Source organism: Rhinoderma darwinii, chromosome 2, assembly GCF_050947455.1.
Source record: "Rhinoderma darwinii isolate aRhiDar2 chromosome 2, aRhiDar2.hap1, whole genome shotgun sequence".
In the NCBI taxonomy this organism is placed as follows: Eukaryota; Metazoa; Chordata; class Amphibia; order Anura; family Rhinodermatidae; genus Rhinoderma; species Rhinoderma darwinii.
This window is the reverse complement of record NC_134688.1, coordinates 406,414,231-406,438,986: the sequence shown is the minus strand read 5'-3', so window position 1 is coordinate 406,438,986 and position 24,756 is coordinate 406,414,231. Positions and strand designations below refer to the sequence as shown.

Here is a 24,756-nt window from a genome sequence, read left to right as displayed (position 1 = left end):
AAGTGGGAGGATGGGCCTCTGTGGTATGTGTTGTCCTGATAACACCCCCAGTGAAACAAATATTTGGTGGACACGGACACATTGTCTGAAATCTAATCGGAGAAGTATTATAAAATTAAGTTCTAAAGGTTAAGAGCCTGCTTACTGGTAGAATTACATATCCAACATCCATTATTTATTTATATATCTCCTTCCTTCTTTCCTTCCTCCTGGATGTACACAATATACCAGGCTTGTACAGTTTAATAAAAATTCAAAATGGTGGAAAGATAGTGGAATACAATTATTTTGGAACCATATATTTGATTAGGCGATTTGAAATCCATGTAAAGAATCCTAGAACTTGAGCTGTCGGGAAATGTAAGCTCATGCTCTAAATTGGTCAGACCCACTGTCAAATCATATTTAGAAATATTTTATTTTAGTACACCTACAAAAAAGATCTCCATGGGGTGGTTGAAACAGAGTTGTTTCAAAAATCTGGTGCACTGGAAGAATTTAGTTCTTTCAAAAATAAGTAGTTGTATTTGTGTAGCACCACAATTTTTTTATTTGTAATGCTTTTCATTAAAGAACATTTTTTTTTTTCTGCTAGAATTTACCTTATCCCCACATTTATTAAGTGGGTCAAGCTGCTCTACTGTGCACGATCTTCTAGAGTGGCTTTGAGTGGTTGGACTCCTGACCCTTTTTTCTTTGTTTAGAGGTACTCTACAGGTTTGCCCCCTTTCCCCGCTACTGTTTGCTCTAGCGACTGACGTTTGCCCCAAATTGTAGGTTCTAATCTTCCTTCTAGAGAATCCCTACATACAACGCTCTTGTCACTTGCTTTGGATAAATGTCTGGCTTATCTATTAATTGGTCCAAGTCTCATATTCTGCCATTGGACATGTTTGCGTACGCATAGACAGCAGTCTTTACCCCGATTCTATGGTCCACCTCTATTACCTATCTTGGGATACAGATCTCTAGATCAGTTTCTGACTTTGAGAAGTGAACGTCACCCCCCTCATCGCCTTCTGGCAAATCAAAATTGGTAGATGGAATAAACTACTTCTATCTACTGCAGCAAGACTGAGTCTGGTCAAAATGATCCTCATGCCTAAAATACTGTATGTACTGCAACAACCTCCCGTGTGTCTTCTTAACCGTTTGCTGAAATGCGTTGAAAGTATACTTGCTACATTTGTCTGGATTGTTGGCAGATCACTGGTTTCACGCAAACACCTATGTGCTCCATGGGATGAGGTTGGTGTGTCACTACCCAATGTTGGGTGTTATTATATAACAAGTCACTTCTTTCAATTGACCAGGTGAGGTTCAGATAAGCGTGTGAGAGTCCAGATCTTAATAATTTCAGCTATTCTCACCCTCTATACCTGCTCTTCTGTGGAATTCAACACACTGCCAGGAACCATGGAATTATCTGACCTTATGTCAGGACTTGTTGGTTTGGAATTTTCTATTCTGTGGGGTTGACTAGACGCACTCCACTGTGGCACTGTAAAGCCTTTCCGAAGCTTTTACAGTTTTCTTCTGAGATCACCTGGAGTAAGAGTGGAGTTTTCTACGTTTCTCATCTATACTCCGACATTGACATCAAGCCATTTTCGGAGATACAGGGAGAAATTAGCCTTTTCCATTTCCAAATATCATATTTAAGAGTTAAACATTAGTCTTGAGACGCGGTTGGGTCCTTCCTAATTTTATTCTTTCTCCTCCCTTAAGTCCTTTTAATCACTGTTTATTTTACGATCTTTTATCTAAAAGTCCAGGGAATTTGCACTCTTATCCGTCTGAATAAAGTGAAAGGGGAAATGTGGGCCCCCAAATTATCTTCCTCCAGTCATAAAGAGGCTCACACAGTTCTATATTTTACATAAGGCATGTTATGACTACTAGACTCCACAGGTTCCACCCAGATTACTTAGGCCTCATGCACACGACCGTAGCCATGTGCACGGCCGTGATTTTCGGGTCAGCCGTGAGCCGCCCGCAAATAGCGGGCCATGCACATGGCCGCAGCCATTATTTTAAATGAGCCTGGCACGGACCGTGAAAACCAGGTTGTGTGCATGGCCCCATAGGACTGAAAGCACGTTCGTGTGCATGGGGCCTTAGATGAATGCCCTAAATGTCAACTTACCACTGGTACATTCTATCATTTGATTGTGGTTATGTCCTAAAGTGGCGGAGTTCTGGGACCAGGTTGTTAAGTCTCTCAATGACGAGATGGGATGTCCTGTTCCACTAAGAACATGATATCCAAAACTTGCCTATCATATTGTGCTCCATCATTTATGGGTTGGCTAGCTATCATTGGTAAAATGCTGCCTTCCGAAAAATGGATTTACCAACATCGAAATTATCCTCTCAAATACATAAAAATATGGAAACGATGGTTGCAATCTCCTGCAACGGTCTGCTTTTCACGCTTTGTGTTTGCCTCACCAGCATTTCTTATTTGATTTATCTCCTTATTCCATGTTGGCTCTATTTTTATTTTATGTGACCATCATACTGAATGTTTACCACCGCAATAACCTGTTGATCATAAATATTTTGATACATTTTGTCTTTGTACTAATGGAAACTGTCTGATTTGTTCTAGTTAATTTACATGATCTTTTAGTCTGAGTCGAATTTACCCACATGGATACTCTACTTTAGTGTGTATATATACCGTTCCCCATTTGCTTCATACGTCGTTAGGCCTCATGCACACGGCTATGCCCGTAATCACGCTCCGTGATTACGGGCATGGCCAGCGGCCACGGACATCCACCCGCATTTTCAGCCCCGTGCTCCCTCTATAAAGTATGGGAGAACGGTCCGTAAAAATCAAAAGATGGGACATGTCCTGTCTTTTGCGGAGGCTTTCTACGGCCCGGACGACACCTTCCCGCAAATATACCGGAAGGTGTTCGTGGTCAATAGAAATAGGTCCGTAATTACGGACTAAATCTACGGTCGTGTGCATGGGACCTTACTTGTGTACTACCAGTTCTACTTAGTTCAACTTTTTGTTTCTTTATTCATAGGGACTCCTTTGTTAGAACTGGTCTATTTGCATGATTTCAGATGCATTGTTTCGATTTATTTTGATCCACTCTATTTATATAGCTTATAATACTTTGTATTTATATACACATTTTTCTGTGTTGCTTATATTCCATACTTGTATGTTGCTTTGTGTGTGGTATATGCTGTACTGCAATAACGTTTACTTGCTAATAACACTTTATACAGATGAAATTCCGTAACAAGAACGCGATGTGTGAAACCAGCGGTAAAAAGTTGGGGCTGCTCAGTTCACACAGGCATTTTATAAGTTTCTAGCTATAGATACACATATATTCCTAATGTACTGCTATTTGACAAATTAGGTTGCATGTTTTATGACTTGTGATACAGGAATATGCTATTTATTTTATATTTAACTTTTTATGAATTATTGTTGTGGTTGTAGACTTTTTTTATTTTAAGATGCCTTTTTTTCTCCCACTGTGGGATAACTGAGACCACTTGAGGATAATAAATATCAGATCATTCTCTGCAGTATAATCATATTTACAGTGTAATCCATGTCCTGGTGCAGAGTGGGAGGTTGATGTGAGGTGAAGCAGCTGTGAGCTTCATTCCTTCATGTTTAATAGAAAATATGACTCTTAGGTACACACAAATGCTTTAGTTATCTATAACGTATAGAGGTCAGACCCTTAAAGATTGCTGGAGGACTGATCATGCATGAGAAGCTTGAATGGAGCGGCGATTTAAAATGTCTGCTGAACCATTCAGTGTCTAAGACTAAAGGAAACAGCCGAGCGCTGTACTCGGCTGTTTCAGTCAGTCTCCTAGACTTTGAATGGAGCGGTAAAGCACATGCTCGACTTTAGCTCTATTCTAAGCCACTGTGGTTGAGCAGTGAGGAGAAAAAGGAGGTTCGGGACCCCAGTTCTCCCAACCAATGGTGCACCCCCCCCCCCCCAGCGATCAGACACTTCTCCCCTATCCTGTAGATGGGGGATAATTTTGTCGATTCTGGGAATACCCCTTTGCATTTTAAGTATCATACACATACTGAAATCTGAAATTGTGCCAATAAAATAAAATTTGATGGAACAATTGCAATTTATCAAATACTATAAAGTTTGTGCCGAGAGCCCCTAAAGCCATCCCTCAGCAGGGGATAAAGTTATAACACCAGTAGTAGATGTTTACATTGATCAGGCGAGTACAGTAGAGTGGAGGAAGGTCCAATATTACCAGGCAAAAGTGAGGTGTTTTTTTTTCCCCTTTTTATTGGCCATAATTTGCATTTAAGAAACAAAACGTGCATCTATTGTAGATATGCAGTTCCCTTTCTTTGGAATAGTTAGGCTGTTTATGCGTGGTTTGGCTCCTCATTGCACCACCGATAAAGTGATAAACATTATGTTTATACATGGCTGTGGTTATGTCACAAGCATTTGTAGTGACCCTTTCAGTAACGGAGAATACGTAGGCTTTGCAGATCCACACATAACATGACATTGCCAAATGCTAAAATCATATTACACAGCATCTGTGAAACTAAAACTATCGGCATGTTGGAGAGCACTGCTCTAGAAGGTATGATTGAATGTTACTTGAATTGTTTCTTATATGAACACTCTCTAATTTTTATTTTAGTGTCCTTTGTCTAAGGGATAACTTGACCCTGTGTAAGTCGTAATAACTTTATACAGTGATCGTACAGAATGTTCCTGGCTCAGTGTCTTCTGATGGAGATAAGTTGCACAACAGTCTTGTTATTGTTGAGATGCTAGGTCTGTTTTCTCAGTGTCTTGTGTACTAAGATAGGTTGCACGTATGCAGACAGAGGTTTTGAATATAGTATGTTCTAAATCCCAAGCTATTTGCATTGCTCATTCATAAATAAGAATTGTAGGATTGTGATTTTATGGGCTTTTAACACATGTGTATATCTTGAACCGAAGCATTCGCATGTAATGTCATTAGCGTTCAATGTCAATCAGCTGCTTCTAAAGCCAGTAGAATACTGTCGTGTATTAAGAGGCATGGACTTGAGTGACAGGGACATAATATAATCACTTTACAAAGCATTAAAACCTTCAGTTACACTTACATGCTTATTTGTAAAATATATTTGCACTCACTATAAGCTGCAGTTTTAGATATCCTTTTTAATTTAAAATGACTGCTCCTTTAAGACATGTTCCAAATTGTACTTGCAAATATCTAAATAGATTTCAATGTGGTGTCCTATAAAGTAGTACTGATCCATTATTATTGTAGACTGCAGCTGCTTTGTTAATATCATATAGTATATCCTATCACCTATACAATTGCTTTTGCAAATTTAGGCTGGGTTCACACAGCGTTTTTGCAGGAAGATTTAGCTCTGCCTGCACGCTCTATTTCACCCGTGGCCATTGAGCGCCGATGGGCAAAAACGCAGCGAAATGTGCTTTCTCTGCCTCCCATTGATGTCAATGGGAGGTCAGAGACCTAAACGCCCGAAGATGGGGCATGTCGCTTCTTTTTCCCGTGAGACGGTTTTTCCGCGGGGAAAAAAAAACGCCTCCGCCTCCCATTGAAATCAATGGGAGGCATTTTTGGCCATTTTTTTGGAGCTGTTCATTTATTCAATAAGTTGCGTTTTATTGCAATATTATGTAGTTAGGTAGTGTGCCCTTAGGGCAATCAGTTGTGAATAATGTATATATTTATACCCGCTAGCTACTAGAGTCGAATAATTTCTTTCCCCCCTGCCTCTCCCTCTCTATGGTGACTGACAGGCTGCTGTGTATTAACATTTATAACTACCGCTGTATTCTTTCAGAGCTCCTATTAACCAAATGGCACAATATTTTTCAATTCGCACAGCGTATTCAGCTGACAAATCCACTTTAAAATGGTTTAAAGTATTAACCCTTTCCCGCAAAATGACGTACCAGGTACGTCATGGTGAGGGGGATGATGTATGGAGCAGGCTCACACGGCACATTCTGCAGATGTCCGCTTTGTATTACAGCTGACACCCTAGACTAACGACGAGGAACAGAGTGTTATTCCTGTCCGTTTAAACTCTCAAATGACGTGGTCAATAGCAACCGCGGCATTTAAGAAGTTAGAAAGAGGGGGCGATCCCCTCCGACAACCCATCAGCCCCCTGTGACACGATTGCAGGGTGTCGATGGTTGTCATGGCAGCCCATGGGTCTAATGAAGGCCCCCAGGACTGCCTTCTGTCTGCCTCTGCTAAGCCCTGCCTCCGGAATATCTGTGGAGGTCATCAACACATATGCTAATATGAAATATTATGTTTCCATGGACTCCCAAACAAGACTTTACTGACAACCGTGCAACCAAATATAGTATTTGGGTTATTTTTCATATACACAAAAATGAACATAGAATTGAATTGAACATGTTCTTTTACTTCAGGGTCCCTTAGCTTTTTTTTTTTTTTTTTTCAAGCATTTGGTTACATTCATTCCAGCTTTACTAGAGGAAGTAACAAGGCAACAAAAAGCAGAAAGAGAAATGGATATCTTCTGCGGATTGAACTTATGTGTTAGACCTCATGCACACGACCGTAGTGGTGTGCACGGCCATGATTTTCGGCTCAGATGGCCACGGAGTGTCACCCGCTTGCCGCCCGCAAATCACGGGCCGTGTGCATGGCCGCGTACATTCTTTTCTATGAGTCTGGACCGCAAAACATGGCCGTAATAAGACACTTCCTATCTTTTTGCGGTCCAGGCTCCTGGGCAATGCACGGACCGTGGAAACTACGGTCGTGTGCATGGGCCCATAGAAATTAATGGGAGTGGATGAATTGTGGCCGCAAAAACACGTTCGTGTGCATGGGGCCTTTTATATTGAGCTGCCATTTTCTACGGAGCCTCATGACCCTTTCCAACAATATGCATGGGCATATAAATCCACTTGCATACTGCTATGCAGTGGAGTTGGGCTTTAAGCACAATGGCATCCTACCCAAAAAAGAAACTGATATTGTACACTTCTGATCTTTAGCAGCACACAATATCTTCCCCCTACGCCATCATACTCGGTCTCATCATCCTCTCAGGTATAAGAAAACCGTACATGTGGTGTATTGTGTGTACATTTATGTAAGTATGTACTTTAGATCAGTACTTCATTGAATCATATTGTATGGCAGGTTGTGTATTAGTATGTTGTATGACTACTAGGTATTCCTGTACTGTTGCTGAAGGGATTAAGAATGTGATCAGTTAAATGGATCCAGTACGACTGGCAGAATCCAACTGTGATGGCACTGGTATTTGATTTATACAGTGGGTCACAGATTAAATAAGTTTAGGTTTATAGTAGCAAGTCCTTAAACTTGTCACACATTATTAGATCCACTACAGGTATGACACGGAATGAAATGTTTGTCAATCTTTTTGTTCATTTTGAAAACATTGTAGGTGTAAAGTATACATTTTACACGTACGTACGTACGTACGTACGTACGTACGTACGTACGTACGTACGTACGTACGTACGTACGTACGTACGTACGTACGTACGTACGTACGTACGTACGTACGTACGTACGTACGTACGTACGTACGTACAGAACTTTTCAAGAACGTCACCGTGAACACCCACATTCTTAAGATCTGTTAAGCGTTACATTTGTATGATCGCATCATCTCTCATTGGCCAGGGTGCTGTAGTTCAGCATGATGGTACTAGTAGGTGCTTGTTACCAACACTTTGTATACAATCCTACATCACCTTCTTTACAGGAAACAGATGTATTCAAAGGCTCCCACCTTCTACTTGAAATGTATATACATTACATTATGTTGCCTAGTTTCAAAACATTGATCTTTTCCTGTATACAGCTTGTTTTTGTAATGTAAAGGGTTGTGTTGTTAAACAGTATGACAATGGTAATATGTAAGGGGAAGTTGCTGAGCAAAGTGTAATACAAATAATGCAGAAATGAGCTACTTTCTGTCTTGTTGCAGTATATCAGGAGTATGTTCTGCTTATATGTAAACCAAGTTAACTGAGTATAAACAATATAATGGGCAAAGATGTATACAAAAGGCTCCATTATACTCAACACACACACTATAAACATTGAACTGTTGCCATCATTTCATTATGTATTGAGGGATTTTTCTTTTCTTTTTTTAGTATGCCTGTAGATCCTTTATTATATTATATTTTGTAACATTGCAAGAATTCTGGGAAGCATAATTTTTTAAGAAACTGTTTTTGGAGGCTCATATTTTCCCTTGTATGAATTGAGGCCCCAATAACTTAAATCATCTAAGTGACTGAACTCTCCAGACATAATGTATAATGCACCAAAGAGAGAACTCTTGTGTCATGCTCCGCCCCCTCACGCCCTGCACTAGTGATAACGCAGTGTAAGTTATGCCCAGTGTTCCTTTAAACTACTTGCATCACTTTTTATTCTCTAAATGTTTACAATTATTAAATATGAGTAAGAATTAATCTTTTAGCTTTTATGCTATAACGTGTAGAATAAATTGAAATGGAAATATACTCTTTATGTAGATCTAGTATTAATTTAAAGTGTTGTCTGGTTAGCAGAAGTTAAATATTACAGTACAGTACATTACAGTAAAATTTGAATTGACATAATTATTTTGGAAGAAAAAAAACATACATATTCTATAGTATCACTGATTATTTCTACTACTTGACAGTGATGGAATGGTAATCTTTTACTGACTGAGCATAGCATTAATGTAATTCCTGCACTCTTAAGCCTAACCCCAGTAAAATCTCTTAAAGCCCTGGCTAGCCATCCAGTGTGAAAAATGTATTTGGTTCTAAGCCTTCTAATCCTGCTATTTTTCAAGTTGACATAATCTGTAACCTTGTTCTTTAAATGTGATCGCTAATCGGCTACGAGCTGGCAGATTCATGTTATATTTGGTTCATTTCCTTGGCAGAGCGTCGTGCCAGAGGCACACAACGATGTTGATGCTGCAAAATCACCTAGTACAGTTGTTGAAAATGGACATCAACCTTACCCTGGTATGTATGCAGAAAATGTAACCTAATATTGATCATTTCAAATTTACACAGTGAATACAGTCTTTATTTTGGCTGTAGTCCTATAGATGTCCTCTTTCCTTTGCATTAGTGGTCCCTCCATCTTTAATTTGTGCCATGTAGAAAGTTTGTAGACAAATTATTGATTCCGAGTAGCTGCCTGGAAAATATAATGCTGTAGGAGTAAACCCCTGCTCTATAACTCTGATCTGTAATTTATTAAAAGAAAAATGGTATACATTTTCTAAAGCTAGGTCAACCGCAGAAATTGGTTTTTGTGATGCTTATGTTAATGCCTATTGCTTTTCCCATACACATTTTAACAGAGAAAGAGAAGACCCCATTGGATTCGGTCTCCGAGACTCCCACACTTCCAACCGAGGAACACTCGCCAGCCATGTCAGTCAGAATGCCACACATGCCTGTCACTGCAGTGAAAAAACTATGTGGGGACACCCACTCTACCACTTCCAATGGTGGCGTCCGTCTACAAGCCTCAGAACCAAAAAGTCCTATTGAAATGGCTTCAAAACAAAGTAGTTCACAAGGTGAGGACAAACATTGAGATTAAATTCTGGGTATCAATCAGCCACATAAATGAGATCATGAGTTCTTTTAAAGAAGGAGCCACCACCATTAAGTTTCCAGTGAGTTCCATTGTATTGTAGCCCTGGTAATAAACTCTTATTTGTTTAGGTGTGAATAGTGTGCTAGAGGATTATTAGAATGGAGCTTTGAAATATTTTTTAGTTACAACCAAGGTATATTCAATTTTCTTATGCTCTAAACATTCTATAAAATGTCTAACCCTATTACCCTTAGACTACATTCAGACGAGTGTGTCTGATTTGCTCGTGTAGAAAACGAAGCATTTTTCCTACATTTCTTGTCCGTGTGCGTTATGTATTGGCATGTGTTTATCACATCCGTGGAAGAACTTCATTTTTTTTTTATTTCTTTTTTACATTTATTTCTCTGCTTTTCTATGTATTTGATGCCTGAAACACGGACAGCACACGGATGCCGGATGTGAAAACGCACCAATATAGGACATGCAGTGAGTTTCACGCAACAGATACTCACTGCGTGAAAATTAATGCGTGTCTGAATAGCCCCGTTGAAGTCAATGGGTCCGTGTGCTGTGAGTTATTTCAAGGCACAGCACACGGATGAGTATTATGCTCGTCTGAATGAGCCCTTAATAGGTTTGCCTACACTTAATTCCTCTCAAGCGAAGCAGTGCCCTTGGGTATGCAAGATGTTCTAACAGTCCACAGTAGTCTAGAAGTAGTCTGAGTAGTGGCTCATATATGTAGCCCTATAATGTGTGTTATCTATATTATATAGCCATAAGTAAATTATTTAGTAATAGGAACAGATTTTCCAATGTCCTGGAAATATGCAGATTTGATTGTGGGCACTATTAAATCGTAAATTATTATTTGAATGGAGAACAATATGAACTGCTGAATTCTGTAAAAAGTTTAACTTGCAGCCACCATGGGGCTTTTTCCACCATCTATGGAAGTTGAAGCAGGCAGTCAAGAGGCTACCTATATTTGCATAACTCCTATAACGGATCGATCGTCTCTTCCAGGCATCGGGCAACGGCCTCCTGACTTCTCTCTTTTAGTACCCAGTAGACTATATGGGTATAATCAATGTGGTAAATACAAGAAGATTGTTACTGTATACTAATGTACTTAATATTGTTTTCCAATCAGATCATTTTGGTGCAAGAGCCCCTTTAAGATTCTGAGTCTTTCAAATGTTTACTTATAACTGATGTTAAAGCTACGGGTCTATAGGTTCTTGCCTTTATTTTAGCCACTATTTAAATATTGGTTCTACATTTGCTTTCTGATATTGAGCCTGTGTTTAGGTTTTACCAAAGGTAATCTAACCATTACAGCACTTACATGAAAATATGAGTTTTTGCAGCAACTAGCCCTTGTCTCTATAGATTATCAGCTTAGATATTCAGTATATGGAAAACTGGGTAAAGGGAACAATGATCCACCTCAATAATTCCTGATGGCAGGTAGACCTGTCTCCCAAAGCTAGCAATCTGCATAATTGCAGTTTTGTTACCATCCCTATGGTGGTAAAAGGGTTTACAGCAAATTTGAGGGCATTGGAGTGTTATATATTACACAATACCTATAGTTGTATTGCAGAATTTGCTCGAATGTTTCCACTAACTATACCTTCATCAAATTGTTGAATATTTTAAAGGGATCTGCAACATTTTAGCAATTATCTAATGATAGATTACAGATCCAGCCAATTTTGCTTCATTCTGTTTAGAAAACCTTTCATTGTAGCTAGCTCCAGTATTTCACTTTCTCCTGCTGGCAACACTCTTTGTTTTCCTTTTGTAAATCCTCTATAATTGCTCAGGTTACTAATCATGTTCTGTTCAGCCAGCAAAGTGGCACATCACACTTCTGTAACTGATAGGTGAAAATGATAGGTCATATTTTAATGGTCCTCAACAAATAAAAAAAAATCTGTTTTATAGTTCAGTGATCGGAGATATTGTGGCAGATTTAATAGACTGTATAAATTTAGACCAGGCAGTCTGTAGATGCGCCAAATTTATCAGTGATTTTCGCTATATAATATGGCACATCTTGCTAGAGATGTAAGACGTTTTTGTTTTCCCTATACTATTTAGCTTTGATTTCATTTGTCTGACTTTGGCACTTTTGAAGCCACGCCCCCTCTTCTACTAAGCCACACCCACTGTTGTAGACACTCTTTAAAAGTGGCTAGTGAGGTGCAATCATCTGTTCTTAAATAGTCTAAAATTAAATGCGCCAAAATTTGGAGCATTATTTCAACGCATTCTAGATGCAGACACGGTAGTAAATCTCCCCAATTGTGCCTTATGCTATACCAACACCTCACACGATATTCTATAATGTACACAGTCCCTACCAAAATGGTCTGTTGACCACATACCCTGTCCACAGGGACTCCCACAACTTGTCTGAACCTTGATCCTCCATGTCTGAACCTTTCTACATGCTAAAGCCAGTCAATACCTCTTGAGAAGTTGTTGGTGGACTTAAGTTTTGGTTAAACCAACTGTTCATAGTGAGACTTTCGAATTCAGAATTTCTTATTTTTATTAAAATATAGGGGTTTATGCCTAAAACAACATTCCCAACATATATTTGTGTATAGCCTTTTAGCTGGATTGTATCAATGATGAGGAAATAACCGATGGGTCTAACATGTGGTTTATTATGCTCAAACATCAAGACTTGTCAAGTGCAACGTAGATTCTAGAGTATGTGAAAAAAAAAATTGTGCCCTTGTGTGACAGTTGGGCTAGTATAATCTGATTTTATCATTTTAATTTATTTCTGTATAACATACAGAACACTTCTAACAGCTGCTGACCCACTGTGTGTCTCTAAGTTCATAACTATACGATAAGCATTTGTTTTTTTTGTTTTTTTTTTATTGAATTGCTCGCCGGGAAGAGGTCATACACAAACATATTTCCCACCACACAAGTGATTTCTTTGTTTTTGTTTCCCATGCAAAATAATTAGTATGATGGTAAATCTCATGCAATTGCATTGTTTCACATGTATGTTTCTTAGTCAATTGTATCAAATTTTGAACATGAAACATACGTGTTCCAAACAATTGAGCAGATGGCAGACGTCAGTCGGAACAGAATAGAAAACCTACAACGTCCCTTCTATCATTCAGAACAGGTCTTATTTATTCCATAGACATAACAAATCGTTATATCGTTGTTCATAATTATTATGGCTGTGGCCGGCAAAATAGTGTCTCTAGAGTCAAAAGTTCAAAAATGGATCGATTTTCACGCTGCAAAGCCAAAACTATTTTGTTTGTCAGGGAAAGAAAATCCACAGATGATCACTTTGGGGGGCCGTTTAGTAGGTATAATTGTACCCGCTACTTTATGGCTTTGTTAAAGCGGTCGCTGGGTTCCGCTTTGTCAGATTTCCAGTATTTTTGACTCCAAGAATAGTGTAGTCCACAGCGCTGTTACAAAAACACAACTGAATCCTGACTGACCAAGTTAATGGGCTTGCTCAGGATGAAGTGGGATTCGTTTTAAAACCGATCAACAGACGACTTTTTACCATCTTGTAATAGATTTTACAATCTGCTACACTAAAAAAAAACCAAAAAAAAAAAACCTGAGAATTCCATATTCCTTCCCCACACTGCACTGGTACGGACTTGCACTTCATAAACTACTTTCCATTGAAACAGGTGTTACATGAATGACATCATTCTGAATACTTGCTGATGACCTGGTTAATGTAAAGATGAAGTATTGTATCTAAACACTTTATTGTATCTTTGTCTCTGCTTTGTGTAACTGTTAGGTGCTGTCAGGACATGGAATGCCAGCGTTGTCAGGACAATGGGTGTAACGGCAAACTCTGGTGAGAATCTTCTTGTGTTACTTCTCCAACTCTAATTCCCTCAGTGCCGTAAGGCAGAGGATTAGCGGATGGCGTGTGAAATATAGCCATTAAATATAAACTATTAGGATCACAGTTGATACCTGATTTTAATGCGCTGCAGGCATCGGAGTTTCAGCACATAATCCCAGCAAGGTAGAATTTGTCTGCATGTGTTTGTCATTTAGTAACCTTCTCTTCTTTCAGTTAAAGCTGCTATGAGTTATGACATAATAGTATGTTCTGTGTCAGTGGTAATGCATGCCTGAGAACATTGACAGCACTCGTGTGTGTGTGTGTATGTATATATATATATGTATATGTATATATATATATATATAATGTGTCGATAAAGTTATTTATAACATCTGGTGTGATTGAATTCAAAATGTTTACTATTCTTTCCCGCAGCTCGTCTAAGTTTGCGATCCTAGTCTCATAGACTTTACTTTTTAAATACCCCCAGTAAAAAAAAAAAAGTCCGATCAGATCTGGTGATCTCGGTGGCCATTCTATCGGACCTCTTCTACCAGTCCATTGATCAGGAAAATTATCGTTCAGAAGATTTCGAGCTCGCAGAGAAAAATGAGCCGGAGCTCCATCCTCCTGATACCAAACATTGCGGAAAGGCTTCTCCAGCAATATTTTGAATAGCCGGTATCACTTGGTTTCTTAGCAAATTGCAGTAATTTTCTGCATTTGTTTCCTTCAATGAAAAACGGTCCTACAATATGATTGAGAAATATTCCGGCCCAAACGTTAACCTTCTGAGGATACTGGTTATGACTGTCGAAAATCCACATTGGATGAGAGTCTGCCCAATACCTCATGTTCTGTCAATTTACAGAACCGTTTAGTTCAAACGTAGCTTCATCCGAAAAACAGGTCCAGTTGAAAATCTGATGATCATCATCAAATTGTGTCCTCATTGTATCGCATAATTCCACTCTTCTGTCATAATCATCGTCGGATCGCTCCTGAACTAGACGTATTTTATAAAGATGATAAGGATGCCTCTTCAAAATTCGACGGACTGATGTGGCACTGATATCATTTCGTTGTGCTCCACTCGAGACAGATGTATGAGGATTATCATGTACAGTGAGCAGAACTTCTAAAGCTTTTTCATCATTACTCGCATGTTTGGGTCTTCCGGACCTTGGTGCGTCTAATGGAACCGGTTATTTCAAAACGATGAACAGTTCTTTTAACCCCTTTAGGACACAGCCTGTTTTGGCCTTGTGGACACAGCCTATTTTTTCAAATCTGACATGTGTCACTTTATGTGGTAATAACTCCGGAATGTTTTTACCTATCCAAGCGATTCTGAGATTGTTTTCTCGTGACATATTGTACTTTATGTTAGTGAAAACATTTGGTCGATAAATTCAATATTTATTTGTGAAAAACTTCAAATTTTAGCAAAAATTTGCAAAAATTAGCATTTTTCTAAATTTAAATGTATTTGCTTGTGAAACAGATAGTAATACCACACAAAATAGTTACTAGTTAACATCCCCTATATGTCTACTTTATGTTTGCATCATTTTTTTTCACGTACTTTTATTTTTCTAGGACGTTACGAGGCTTAGAACTTTAGCAGCAATTTCTCATATTTTCAATAAAATTTCAATAGGCCATTTTTTCAGGGACCAGTTCAGTTCTGAAGTGGCTTTGAGGGCCTTATATATTAGAAAGTCCCCATAAATCCCCCCATTTTGAAAACTGTACCCCTCAAGGTATTCAAAACCACATTCAGAAAATATTTTAACCCTTTAGGCGTTTCACAGGAATTAAGGCAAAGTAGAGGTGAAATTTACAAATTTCATTTTTTTTGCCGAAATTCATTTGTAATAAAAAAAAATCTGTAACACAGAAGGTTTTACCAGGGAAACGCAGCTCAATATTTATTGCCCAGATTCTGCAGATTTTAGAAATATCCAACATGTGGCCCTAGTGTCCTAATGGACTGAAACACAGGCCGCAGAAGCAAAGGAGCAGCTAGTGGATTTCGGGGCCTCCTTTTTTTAGGAATGTATTTTAGGCACTATGTCAGGTTTGAGGAGGTCTTGTGGTACCTAAACAGCCGAAACCCCCCCAAAGTGACCCCATTTTGGAAACTACACCCCTCAAGGCATTTTTCTAGGGGTATAGTTAGAATTTTGACCCCACAGTTTTTTTGCAGAATTTAGTGGAATTAGTCTGTGAAGATGAAAATCACCTATTTTTCTGTGGAAACATAGAATTTTTTCATTTTTACAAGGAATAAAGGAGAAAAAGCACCCCAAAATTTGTAAAGCAATTTCTCCCGATTACGGCAATACCCCATATGTGGTCGTAAACTGATGTTTGGACCCACAGCAGGGCTCAGAAGGGAGGGAGCGCCTTTTGGATTTTGGAGCGCAGATTTTGCTGGATTGGTTTTCAGTGCCATGTCGGGTTTGCAACGCCCCGGAGGGACCAAAACAGTGGAAACCCGCCAAAAGTGACCCCATTTTGGAATCTACACCCCTCAAGGAATTTTTCTAGTGGTATAGTGATCATTTTGGCCCCTCAGGATCTTTTTTAGAGCTAGGGTGACCAAAAAACAGCGATTTTGGCGCTTTAAATTCTTTATTTATTACAGCGTTCACCGTGCGCAATAAATTACGTTTTAATTTATTCTGCCGGTCGGTACGATTACGCCGATACCATATGTGTATAGTTTTTTTTACGTTTTGCAGCGTTTGCACAATAAAATTAAGTTTCTATAAAATAATTTATTTTCTGGGACACGCTATTCTGAGCCGTAACTTTTTTATTTTTTCGTCAAAAAAGCTGAGGGAGGTCTTGTTTTTTGCGGGACGGGTTGTAGTTTTTATTGGTACCATTTTGGGGTAAATGCGACTTTTTGATCACTTTTTATTCTATATCTTGGGAGGGGTGGTGACCAAAAAATAGCGATGCTGACAGTTTTCCGTTTATTTTGTTTGCGGCGTTCACCGTCTGGAAAAATTAACATTATAGTTTCATAGATTGGGTCGTTACGAACGCGGCAATACCAAATATGTGTACTTTTTTTTAACGTTTTCATTTTTTCCCTATAATAAATGACTTATTATAGGAAAACAAAACCTTTTATTTTTACACTTTTATAAAACATTTTTATTAACTTTTTTTTTTCTTTTTACACTTTATATTTTTGTTTATTAACTTTTTTTTTTCTTTTTACACTTTATATTTTTGTTTATTAACTTTTTTTTTACTTTTTACACTTTCTTTTTTTGACCTGCAGCACTGATCGCTGCTGGAATACATTACACTACCTAGGTAGTGTAATGTATTCCAACTGTCAGTGTGACGTCACAGTCACTCTGACAGTTGGTCTACGAGGATCAGCAGAGGCTGATCCTCATAGGCTGACATACATGGCAGACTTGGGGGCCGTTGTCTGGCCCCCGGGTGCCATCACAAGCATCAGAAGCCCCCACGATTGCATGGGGGCTGCTGATGCGCTACAAACCCGCTACATGCGGAGATCGCAATCGAGCCCCGCATGTAACGGGTTAATTGCCGAAATCAGCGGCGATGAGCCGCTGATCGGCAACACTGGTGAGTGTCAGCTGTCGGGGACAGCTGATCTCCAAGTTCCCGATGCACACTGTCGCCGACAGTGTGCATCGGGAACGGCACAGTGACTTTCTGTCACTCTGACAGGAAGCCTATCAGGACCAGCCGAAGGTTGGTCCTGATGGGCTTCTGTCCGTGGCAGACCCGGAAGCCATTGTTTGGCTTCCGTTTGCCATACTAACTATCGGCAGACCCCGCGATTTCGGACGGGGGTCTGCCGATATGTTAGAAACCCCTAAAATTCGGCGATTGCACCCGATCGCCGAATTTAAGGGGTTAATGCGCCGAAATCAGCGGCAAAGGACCGCTGGCCGGCAAGAGGGGAGTGTCAGCTGTCGGCGACAGCTGACCTCCTGGTTCCCGGTGCACACTGTCGCCGACAGTGTGCACTGGGATTAACTCAGTAACTGTACGTCCTCGTGCGGGAAGTAACTTCCCGCAACGACGTACAGTTACGTCCTGGTGCGGGTAGGGGTTAACAGTTGACAATGGAATTGGATCACGGATAGGATAAGTGGCATTGAATAAAGCTGCTACTTCTCGATAGGATCTTATTTTTTCTTCGCCATACCATCTCATTAATAAAGTGATCCTTTCCGTTTCGGTCAAATGCATTTTGTGATATGACAATAGAAATGTACAGAAATTAAAATTACTCTCCGAATTAGCGCTCTCTGAAATTCACAAGCGACTGCCGAAATGTGTACACATGAAATCATGTTACAATAGTAGACAAGGTCCATTTTGTATGGCCGAGGCCGATTGTAATAATACGTAATTTAAAGTCACCTTGATGTGACATTCCCAAGCTCACGCACACACGCGCGCGCCCACACACATTTAGGATTTTACCCGCGGTACATTTTGGGTAATGCGAACACCGGCGGTAGTCGATAATGAAGTTGATAACTTAAAGTTAAATATCTCAGGGAAAAAAATTTCTTTCTCAAAATCGATTTGCGCCATTGTTTTCGTATTGAAAAGAGCTTTCAAATATCTCTATCTGTCTATATTGGATTCCCTAATAACCCTAAAATAGTTGATGCAACATCAAACCACTGAACATCTCCTCAAAGTCCCAATTGAGGGTCAGAAAGAAGCTTGAACTGTATACAAAGCAATGCATTCCTCTGCCTTTATTTCAGCAGTGTGTACTTGAGTTATTGGGGAATCTATTAGCGGCCCTCATTAAAGAAGTCTTTCTTTATGACAGATCCTCTTTGACTAGTAATCCGAGCTCCCTGATCAAATAGCCCCCTTTATACAAAAGCAGTGTGAATAGTGCAACTTTCTAAATAGTTTGTATTCAAAATACTTTTTACTTTTTGGATACAGCTGGCCTGTATTCTCTATACAGAGCAACTGTATCTAGCGCTAAATCCTGCTCCCGTCAGGTCCACGTGACAGTGGGTCCTGCGTGTCTCTGACATGCAGTCTCTATCTACCAGCAATCTATCACATCTAAGTTCAGGACTTAGATGTGATAAATTATAGGTGAATCCTGCATTTTAGAGACATGCAGGACCCGCTGTCAGTGAACCCGCCAGGACTACGGGACTGACTGATTCAGGTCATAGTGAATGATATAGCTGCTCTGTATATAGACTACAGAGCACAGCTGTTTCTGAAAAAGTAAAATGAATTTTTAATAAAAACTATTTAGAAAGTTGCACTAATTTGAGTTATGATAGCAATTCATACCTGTAGTTTGAGTAAATCTGCAAGTATATTATCCAATGCTGGTTCATCTAGTTGCTATTTTGAAAACCGCAGTTCCCATGTAGACAGATGATTGTTTTGTTTTTTTTCATTATGCAGAATTATTTTTTTTATATTGAACATATTGTTTTTTACATTTTCAGAAAAAAATCTATCTGCTACAAAATCTACACAAAGTTACAGTGTTTCAAACTCCTCAATAATCACTGAAAGGTATGTGTTATTGCTCATCTATTTTACTATGCATTAACTCTTAACAGCCACTATCTTCAGGGGGAGATTTTGTGTTGGCTCACAAAGGTGGGAAAGCAGAAAGGACCGTGACGTCTTTATTCTAATCAAGAATTCTTCAACCAATGCCATCTTCTTACATGACTCAATGACATGTCATGCATTCAACTGCACATACCCGAAGACTCACGATATAGATGCAACGTAGTATAAACAGATATACACGATAATGTATTACAGTATATCATTAGTCCTCTGCACTACATGAAAGAGAGCTCACTCTCCATGTACCCCACAGCACTAGGGGTTATTTCTGAGATTCTGCACCATAGGCACCGTGAACCTAACCATGGCTCCCTATCGACAGGCACAATGGCATTAGCAAAGAATGTAGGAACTAGACCAAGGGTCTCATTACTCCTAATTTACAAGGAATTCATGCATGAATACATTTGATACATTTCACTGTTGTTTATACAGACAATAATAAGACTTTAAGCTTATTTGTGTGTAGTATTATAATAATTAGAATAATATTATTAATAATCACTATCCGTTCCATTTTTAAACATGCTGACCACTCTGGATATGAGGTTATTTTACGACTCTTTGAAAGGTTAGTACTTTCTTCTTCTTCTTCTTCTTCTCTTCTTCTTCTTCTTCTCTTCTTCTTCTTCTTCTTCTTCTTCTTCTCTTCTTCTTCTTCTTCTCTCTTCTTCTTCTTCTTCTTCTTCTTCTTCTTCTTCTTCTTCTTCTTCTTCTTCTTCTTCTTCTTCTTCTTCTTCTTCTTCTTCTTCTTCTTCTTCTTCTTCTTCTTCTTCTTCTTTTTCTTCTTCTTCTTCTTCTTCTTCTTCTTCTTCTTCTTCTTCTTCTTCTTCTTCTTCTTCTCTTCTTCTTCTTCTTCTTCTTCTTCTTCTTCTTCTTCTTCTTCTTCTTCTTCTTCTTCTTCTTCTTCTTCTTCTTCTTCTTCTTCTTCTTCTTCTTCTTCTTCTTCTTCTTCTTCTTCTTCTTCTTCTTCTTCTTCTTCTTCTTCTTCTTCTTCTTCTTTTCTTCTTCTTCTTCTTCTTCTTCTTCTTCTTCTTCTTCTTCTTCTTCTTCTTCTTCTTCTTCTTCTTCTTCTTCTTCTTCTTCTTCTTCTTCTTCTTCTTCTTCTTCTTCTTCTTCTTCTTCTTCTTCTTCTTCTTCTTCTTCTTCTTCTTCTTCTTCTTCTTCTTCTTCTTCTTCTTCTTCTTCTTCTTCTTTCTTCTTCTTCTTCTTCTTCTTCTTCTTCTTCTTCTTCTTCTTCTTCTTCTTCTTCTTCTTCTTCTTCTTCTTCTTCTTCTTCTTCTTCTTCTTCTTCTTCTTCTTCTTCTTCTTCTTCTTCTTCTTCTTCTTCTCTTCTTCTTCTTCTTCTTCTTCTTCTTCTTCTTCTTCTTCTTCTTCTTCTTCTTCTTCTTCTTCTTCTTCTTCTCTTCTTCTTCTTCTTCTTCTTCTTCTTCTTCTTCTTCTTCTTCTTCTTCTTCTTCTTCTTCTTCTTCTTCTTCTTCTTCTTCTTCTTCTTCTTCTTCTTCTCTTCTTCTTCTTCTTCTTCTTCTTCTTCTTCTTCTTCTTCTTCTTCTTCTTCTTCTTCTTCTTCTTCTTCTTCTTCTTCTTCTTCTTCTTCTTCTTCTTCTTCTTCTTCTTCTTCTTCTTCTTCTTCTTCTTCTTCTTCTTCTTCTTCTTCTTCTTCTTCTTCTTCTTCTTCTTCTTCTTCTTCTTCTTCTTCTTCTTCTTCTTCTTCTTCTTCTTCTTCTTCTTCTTCTTCTTCTTCTTCTTCTTCTTCTTCTTCTTCTTCTTCTTCTTCTTCTTCTTCTTCTTCTTCTTCTTCTTCTTCTTCTTCTTCTTCTTCTTCTTCTTCTTCTTCTTCTTCTTCTTCTTCTTCTTCTTCTTCTTCTTCTTCTTCTTCTTCTTCATCTTCTTCTTCTTCTTCTTCATCTTCTTCTTCTTCTTCTTCTTCTTCATCTTCTTCTTCTTCTTCTTCATCTTCTTCTTCTTCCTTCTTCTTCATCTTCTTCTTCTTCTTCTTCTTCTTCTTCATCTTCTTCTTCTTCTTCTTCTTCTTCTTCATCTTCTTCTTCATCTTCTTCTTCTTCTTCTTCTTCATCTTCTTCTTCTTCTTCTTCTTCTTCATCTTCTTCTTCTTCTTCTTCTTCTTCTTCATCTTCTTCTTCATCTTCTTCTTCTTCTTCTTCATCTTCTTCTTCTTCTTCTTCTTCTTCTTCATCTTCTTCTTCATCTTCTTCTTCTTCTTCTTCTTCATCTTCTTCTTCTTCTTCTTCTTCTTCATCTTCTTCTTTCTTCTTCTTCTTCTTCTTCATCTTCTTCTTCTTCTTCATCTTCTTCTTCTTCTTCTTCTTCTTCTTCTTCTTCTTCTTCTTCTTCATCTTCTTCTTCTTCTTCATCTTCTTCTTCTTCATCTTCTTCTTCTTCTTCATCTTCTTCTTCTTCATCTTCTTCTTCTTCATCTTCTTCTTCTTCATTTCTTCTTCTTCATCTTCTTCTTCTTCATCTTCTTCTTCTTCTCATCTTCTTCTTCATCTTCTTCTTCATCTTCTTCTTCATCTTCTTCTTCATCTTCTTCTTCATCTTCTTCTTCATCTTCTTCTTCATCTTCTTCTTCATCTTCTTCTTCATCTTCTTCTTCATCTTCTTCATCTTCATCTTCATAGACCGCCCAACATTTAGTACAAATCTCTGGGGTTAAATGCTTTAATGGACCAATGAGGCTTAGGGCCTGTTCACATCAGCGTTTGGTTTCCGTTCATCTGTTCCATTCAACCTTTTCCGACGGAGGAACCGATGAATGGAAAGCTAAACGGAAACTCTAGCTTCCGTTTGCATTACCATTGATTTCAATGGTAATTCTTCCGTTGCAGTTGGTTTCCGTTTTAAAGTTTCTGTTTTTTTCACGGAAACAATGTAGTAGACTACACTATTGTTTCCAATACATATTGTCCCAGCATATGCCAAATGGACACCCTTTTGGCATATGCCTGGTCAATAGGGCCCTATAGATAAGTTCAACATATAAACAGGGGAGCATAGTTTGTAAAACGTAAACACGCAAAGATGCCCGAATAGCGCTATAATAGCAGGCGCAGTAAAACCCTCTGACATGCTGATGGCCAACAGGAGACACATTGTTCTGATTAGCTGATTGGTGGAGAGGGCTCTCCTGAACCATTCAGACTACATTCATAATAATAACTTATTGAAATGTGTACATGCAAAAGGTATAATTTACGACCTACATGAAAGCCTATGTCGTTATCCGGTTCGTTTTATTATACTTGATGTTATGGTGTAGCTGAGCCCATACGTTACTTTCACTTATGAACTTCACAAAAATATATTATGTTGGTTACTATGGCCAAATATTTATAACTGTTGTCAGAGTTTTCATGATTGATCTAATTGCATCCTATGCAAGCGGTTTATAAAATAGGTAAAAATACCATGGCTAATGTTCATGGGGTTTTGGTCAGGCTGCCAGATCTCAAGTTTACCTTCTAACGTACCTGATCATTAAATGTTGTATAGGAAAATCCCTCATTGTAACGGATATTGCTGCATGGTATGCAAGTCTTGTTACATTTAGCCGATCTACATCATTACATCAATAGTATTATTGTATTAATGAAAAAATATATTTTAAGAATATAGAAGGTTGTGCTGCAACAATTTCTATTCCCAAGTTCATCTTATAACTCTCCCTTCCACTGGTTAAACTTTATAAAAATGTGTTTTGTCAACCATATGAACTATGTAAAAAGTAAGGAAACAAAATATAAGTTGGCAACGTCCTGCACTGTATAACCTAAAACACTATATACAGGTGTCATTCAATGACATTGTATTAGATCACAGTCAACTATAGCAATACAAACCCTAAGGCCCCATGCACACACGTGCCCGTAATTGGCTGTGCTCCCAATATAAAGTATGGGAGCATGGTCTGTAAAAAGCAAAAGATGGACATGTCCTGTCTTTTGCAGAAGGTTTCTATGGCACGGACACCTTCCTGTAAATATACGGGAAGGTGTCCGTGGACATTAGAAGTGAATTACAAACTATTTTTATGGTCGTGTGCATGGGGCCTTATAGTCAGAGTCATTCTGTTTAGAAGAACAGGTATAAACAGTCAGATGATTTAGTATATAGCTAGCTACCTAGGGCAAACAAAACCGAAAATTGGACAAATACAATCGGTTGCAGCTTTTATTACTGTGTTTTTATATGATCCTTTCCATTTATGAATAGTTTATGGATTGCTTATTTGATCATTTCTATATGCTTAGCTCTGGATTTATACTTCATTTATATACTTTTATACTTCATTTATATACTTCATTTATACTTTAGACTAAAAATCCGTAAAACCAGTGAAAAGTAAAAATAACAATATTAATCCTCAGACCTGTTATTACAATTGGTGACTAATTCTCTACACCCAGTCAGTCTGGATTTCTGTCACAAAGGAAATAATTCTTCCATTTCATTTCAACTGTGAAGATGGTAGTCACAAAAATCCTAAAGCTAAGATGTCATCAAACCTTTAAAAAATTGTGAAAAGAAAAGACAGCTCCCACCCTAAAACTGGTTATTCTGGATATTCAATATATCAATATGGCTCTCAACCTGTCCCAATGTGTAAGGCTGCAACTGACGAGGAGTGATTGATGGCTTTGCCAAAAGATAAGGACATGTCATCTTGAAGAGAAACGGCCTCTTTACAAGTGCTTCGTGGAATTGTTTGGACATGTAATACATTTTACACAGTGTGGATGAACCGTACATCACTGTGACAGTAATTAAAGGGAAGAACTGGGGCCCATGTATGCAGCATTGACATTGTGTACATAAAAGTACTTGTGGCATGCACATATAAAACAAATTAAGAACTATATATAGCTAGGTAGCTGGATGTGTGATCACAAGAGCGAGTTCAGTGTTCACAAAACTGTCGCCAATAGAAACAGCTAAATCATTGTATGTAGGGCATGGGAGAAATGGACGTTTACAGCTCTCCAGTATTTAGCAAAGATCTCTAGAGATCTGTCTCTCTGTGTATATTTGATTGAGACGAGGCTTGAGCAAGATTGCTGAATGAGATTTCACTATTTATTTATTCAAGCCTATCTATACGTTCTTTAAAGGGAATGTATTATCAGAAAATTACATATTGAATTTAGGTATTATAGTCCTTTTTTTAATAATGTTTGTTTTTGGGGGTTTTTATGTGACAAATCCTGAAATGATACACAATAGGGTAAGATTACCTTCTTTCTGCAGCAATTACAAAGCTGTGGTCACTGTCAGTCATTCTGTACTGCACATTATAGAGACAGGAAGTGGTAAGATAATGCCCTGCCATTGCATAATGTGGGAAGACATTCTACTACCAGAAAAAAAAAAAACAAGGGAGTGTTGCACCCATATTAATAAGTAATGGGCAATTCATTGATGGGCAAAGTTGTTGTGTTTGCAGCGTTCACTGTCTTTTTATTTTTCTTTTTTTTTTGGGGGGGAGGGAAATATGGCCATTCAAAAAGTCCTTGCAAAAGTTTATTTAGAACAAGTCAAGGGAGCTATGAAAAACTTGAATATAATTACTAACTTGAATATGAAGTCCTTGAATATAACTAGTA

General features: G+C 38.4%; 1 protein-coding gene across 1 annotated transcript in view; it reads left to right on the top strand.

Moving 5' to 3' along the window:
* SMTNL2 (smoothelin like 2) overlaps nucleotides 1-24,756 on the top strand; it is a 127,312-nt gene that overhangs the window by 60,573 nt on the left and 41,983 nt on the right. Inside the window, exons 2-5 of the mRNA XM_075854144.1 lie at nucleotides 8,972-9,056; nucleotides 9,401-9,622; nucleotides 13,454-13,513; nucleotides 19,003-19,072. Coding sequence (XP_075710259.1) covers nucleotides 8,972-9,056; nucleotides 9,401-9,622; nucleotides 13,454-13,513; nucleotides 19,003-19,072 — 437 coding nt within the window. The remainder of the gene's footprint in view (nucleotides 1-8,971; nucleotides 9,057-9,400; nucleotides 9,623-13,453; nucleotides 13,514-19,002; nucleotides 19,073-24,756) is intronic.